Raw genomic sequence first — 4,669 nt, forward strand, 5'->3', positions numbered from 1 at the left:
TAAAACTAAATAACCAAGACATTCAACAAAGGACAAACAAACAAATAAAATAGGAACCGGAAAGTGAAACACAACACATAAACCTTTTGTACCTTTTTTTTTCCCCTCTCCGGATAAAAGGGTGATACTTAAAAAGCAATTAGAACACCCTGTCACTTTCCTTGCCACTCGTTTCTTTTTTCTTTCCAGCAACCATTATTATTGAGTTTCATTTTATTATCCAACTTGTTTCTAACTTTCAAAGCTCTCTACACCTATAAAGTAAGCTGGAAACCTTACATGCTCATCTCCTTTGCCACTTTCACTTCTCTCTCTTAATCTCCATTGTTGAATAAATTATTAACCCTAGCTTAGCTTTCATAGATTAAGAAGCTCACAATCCCTTTCTTAAATGGCTATTTATTCTTGTGCTCAAAAGTAGTTTTTTTTCACTTCACACTTCTTCCCATTTCCAACTTTTTTTTCTCCTTTTTCACAGCTTATCTGAAACTATCATTGCAGAACGTGCCCAGCTTCTGTTAGATTTCTCTCAGGTACCCCTTCACCCTTTTACTTACCTCTTTATATATGGTAAGGAAAATACTAATTCAAAGTGCTTCATTCTTTTTAAGAAATTAGATGTAACTCTATACTTTATGTTAGGGTTGTTTTAGGGGAGAAAGTTTAGGTCTCTTTATTACTTATCTACTAAATTTATTTTAATAAAATTAACATTTGTTACTGTTTGAGATTTACGTGGGTTCAACCTTAAACAATTTTTAAAAATATAAATAAAAATAGACGTGATATAAAAAAATATTTTATTATATTTTTTAAACCGTATATATCAATTTTATAAAAATTAAATAAATGTATTTAATAGTAAACTAAAGTGGTTTCTTCTGGTCGTTGCAATGATAACTATATGTCACGGTTGAAAAAGACCCATATGGGCTTTGCCCCTCTTTTTTAGTAAATCAACGGGGTTTAGTATATTCACCAACCTTTGCTCCAACTTTATAAAGTGAAAAAGTCTCTACTTTGGGAAATACCCACTTAACCTAAGAACAAAAAAACAACTACTAACATGTTCTTTTTGGGGTTCAATACAAGTTCAACATTTCCAACGAATTATTATTTAAGCCCAATTGGGATTTTAAAAAGTTTTAAGAGTTTTGTTTCAATATAAAAAGGAAAAAAAAAACACATATTGTGGCAAAGGCCTTTCTTTGTTTTCCAAAAATATCTTCCATGCTACTTGTGGTTGGGATGCGAGTGCCGACTCCATTGATGTCACACTGTTTACAACATTTCCAATGTCTTATTTTTAAATTCAATTCCCAAAAGCCTTGTTACCTATTAAAATTATAAAAAAAATATAAATTTAACTTTAAATATCATAAAAGTTGGGGGGCCTATTACCATTAAGACCGCCTTCCTTTCCTTTCACACTCTTTTCCTTGACAAATGTTTGATGTTTTAAAGTTTCTTTTTAATATTCATATATTTATAAAACAACAAACATAGATAATGAGATTCATTAAGATCATTCAAATAGCTAAACATCTTGAAATTTTTAAATATAGTCATGCTTTGCTCTTATATGAATCATAATAACATGGCTGAACAGGACAATGGAAGAGTCAACATTAGACTTCTTTTTATACTTCTCCCATTGTAATAGCAAGTATGTTCATGACTCTTTTGACACATTTACAACTTTGCACCATCATTCCCATTCAATTTTTTTTCAAGTTATAATTCAAAATTTCATTTCTCCCATTTAAACTTATTAAGTAGTAAGTATTAATTGTCAACGACTCTTTAATTTGGTCATATATGATGAGTCACTTCTAGTAGGCGGATGGATGGATCATTTTTATGAGTTTCCAACCCAACCCAACCAATCATCCCCTTCCTCTTGTTCTTCATCTTGAAATGACCCAAAAAAAGAAACAAACTTTGTAGTCCCAGTATATTTTAATAAAACCCAACTCTCCGAAGTAGAAATTTAACATTTTTCTAGATTTGGTTTAATTCCCATTATTTGTTTCTAAGGAACGTTTTTAAGAGGGGCTTGAATTTACGTTATAGTTTGATTAAGGTGATGGGACTGAAGAACAAGAAATAAGAATACATTGTAATGTTTGCAGCGATATTGAGGTGTTTAAAGTCCATTGTAACTCAGCAGGTGAATTAGGAATCGCCAGCCATTGTTGGATTTGAGAGTATTGGTACCGTGAAGGGTGCCATTGATGGAATCAGCACCGTCATCTGCTTCGTTTAAAAGGGCTCGGCCGCCTGGTTCCGGTAACCAAGTACCTTCATGCTTGGTTGATGGTTGCACTGCGGACCTCAGCAAATGCAGGGACTACCATCGACGCCATAAAGTATGCGAAGTCCACTCTAAAACCCCAAAAGTCTCAATTAGGGGTCAAGAACAACGATTTTGTCAGCAGTGCAGCAGGTAACAATTGAATCGCTTTATGCAGATTGAACATGGAGTTCAATAGATTTTGCTTTCCTCAATCATTTTACTTCTTTCCATTGCCTCCTCATCTGCTGATTTTTTTTCCCTATATGGATCGATTCTTGCTTAGCAATGCGTTATTACTCCGAATTTGGGTATTTCCTTTGTGTTTTAAGGTTTATGAGTATGATTTGTTTATCTTGAGATTAGAATCGATAAAGCTGTTTAGTCTCCGCTAAAACTCTCCTTTTTCATGATCGAAATTAATTCTATCAAGTGAGAAATTCTCTTGTGATGCATCATGAAAGTTAATGGCATCGATAAATGTTCTAATGTGATTTGCTCCTTAGCAAGATTCTATCCCATGCTTTCATTCTTAGCTTATTTTGTTTCATAAATGGTAAGAGTTTGTTTCTGGTGAATGCAATGTTATTAGGTTTCATTCGTTAGTGGAGTTTGACGAAGGGAAACGAAGCTGCCGGAAGCGTCTAGATGGACACAACAGACGGCGGAGAAAGCCTCAACCTAATGCTTTGACTGTAAATTCTGGAAGCTTACTTTCAAATCCCCCAGGTATGCCTTCATATTCCCATGCAATGGCTTATTTGTGATGTATTTTGATAAGAATTAGACTCTTAATGCAGGGAGTAGATATTTACTATTCAGCAGCCCCCAAATATTTTCCACTACATCCATGACCGATTCTTCGACTGGGGCGGTGAAAGTCAAAACCGATATAAGTTCATCGTTAAACTTCAGCAGCCGAAATAGCTCGTTCGTTGGAGCCTCATCTCTCAACTACAAAGGAGAAAGGCAGTTCTCATTCTTACAAAGTGCTAATTCATCACACCCAGGAGTTTCTGTTTGTCAACCGCTTGTCAATGGTAATCCTTCATCGAGCAATGGTGGCATCAGCCAGAAAATGTTGTTGAATGGGTTAAATCGAACCGTCGAGTCTAATCGTGCTCTCTCTCTTCTGTCATCACAACCGGCTGAGACTCGGGAGATTAGTTTGAGCCCTATGGTGCAGTCTGGCTCAACCTCATCCTTGATCCCAAACTTGCAATATAAAGGTCTAGGAATGGAGGGTGAGCAAGTAGGAACCATTTTGGCCACTGATCAAATTACCAATACTGATCTCCATGGAAATGGAGTGTTTCGAATCGGACATCCCGGATCATCTGCAAGTGGTACTCACCATAGACTCACCTTCTCATGGGAGTAAATATATGCCATTTCCAACTATATGTTCAAATCATAACGTTTTTCCTTTAATTATGTAGCACTTGTTTTAGTAAGTTCCCAAGGATGTATGAACCTTTTGATATGGACTTGTTTATGAGCCATTTCCATGTACCTTCAAATTATTATTTAATGCAGGCAAATGACACAGTTCTCATTACAAGCTGCCCAAGTTAATTTAACATTGTCTCAAGGTTTCAAACACCAGATCTCAAACTTGAAAGTGATTGCATATGAAGTATGTCTTTCGCTGCAATCAGGGTATTTGAAAGAGATGTCTTTTGATGATGATGGAATTCGATTGGTTCAAATTGGGGTTTGAATTCGAGTAGATCGGATTGGTTTTTTGGATTCGGGTCAGATAGTCATATGATAAAATTTCTGGGTCTACACGATTACTGTGTTAGTGTTCAATATATTTGTCTATATCTGAATGAAGGTAAGAAAGGTATAAAGTAAGTATTGCATTTATCCTATAACATCTTAAAGTGAATTTTTTAAATGAACCGAAGTTAAAAAATGGATAAAGATGTAATGGTTTAAAGTCCATAAAATGCCTTATTTTAATTCAAGTTCATCTATTCCCTTCTTCACCTTTCTTCCAGTATTTTCCAGTGAAGGCAGATGAGAACTGAGTGAGTGTCATACAAACAACAAAACATCACAGACATAACACGACAGCAAATTAATAATAACAAAAATTCAGACCTCACGGGTCCGCGGATTCAGACAATCGCTTGTGGCAGACATGGATTTTGTTTTTCTTTTCTTCCTTAAAAGAACCCCAAAAAAAAAAAAAAGAACCGTGGCTTAACACGAAATACCTCAAATATAAAGTCATTAAGAATAAAAAATATGGATTTAATCAAATTAATGCAATATTTTTAGCAGATAATATTTTAGTAGATGAAAGCGATAGTGGATCAAATTCTTTGGGTTAGGTAGAATGCCTAAATGGGGTTAGCAATTAATTTCCAT

General features: G+C 34.8%; 1 protein-coding gene across 4 annotated transcripts; it reads left to right on the forward strand.

Moving 5' to 3' along the window:
* Positions 1–211: 211 nt before the first annotated feature.
* LOC105794471 (teosinte glume architecture 1) lies at positions 212–3,854 on the forward strand. 4 transcript variants are annotated; one of them, XM_012623653.2, is made up of 4 exons: positions 212–533; positions 2,133–2,446; positions 2,886–3,022; positions 3,094–3,854. In XM_012623653.2, exons 2-4 carry the CDS (start codon positions 2,235–2,237, stop codon positions 3,672–3,674), a joined length of 930 nt encoding a protein of 309 aa, XP_012479107.1. In that variant the 5' UTR covers positions 212–533; positions 2,133–2,234; the 3' UTR covers positions 3,675–3,854. The 4 variants fall into 4 exon arrangements, with proteins under 4 accessions (XP_012479107.1, XP_012479109.1, XP_012479108.1 ...); XM_012623655.2 differs by having other exon boundaries at positions 2,168–2,446; XM_012623654.2 differs by having other exon boundaries at positions 2,171–2,446.
* The last annotated feature ends 815 nt before the right edge of the window (positions 3,855–4,669 follow it).

This window comes from Gossypium raimondii, chromosome 3 (genome assembly GCF_025698545.1).
Source record: "Gossypium raimondii isolate GPD5lz chromosome 3, ASM2569854v1, whole genome shotgun sequence".
In the NCBI taxonomy this organism is placed as follows: Eukaryota; Viridiplantae; Streptophyta; class Magnoliopsida; order Malvales; family Malvaceae; genus Gossypium; species Gossypium raimondii.

What these genes read in the sequence shown, in the direction of transcription:
- LOC105794471 (XM_012623653.2), top strand. Translation starts at nt 2,235, where the DNA reads ATGGAATCAGCACCGTCATCTGCTTCGTTTAAAAGGGCTCGGCCGCCT. An exon ending in TTTTGTCAGCAGTGCAGCAG is followed by an intron (nt 2,447 to 2,885) that starts GTAACAATTGAA and finishes CAATGTTATTAG; the next exon opens with GTTTCATTCGTTAGTGGAGT. An exon ending in CTTACTTTCAAATCCCCCAG is followed by an intron (nt 3,023 to 3,093) that starts GTATGCCTTCAT and finishes CTCTTAATGCAG; the next exon opens with GGAGTAGATATTTACTATTC.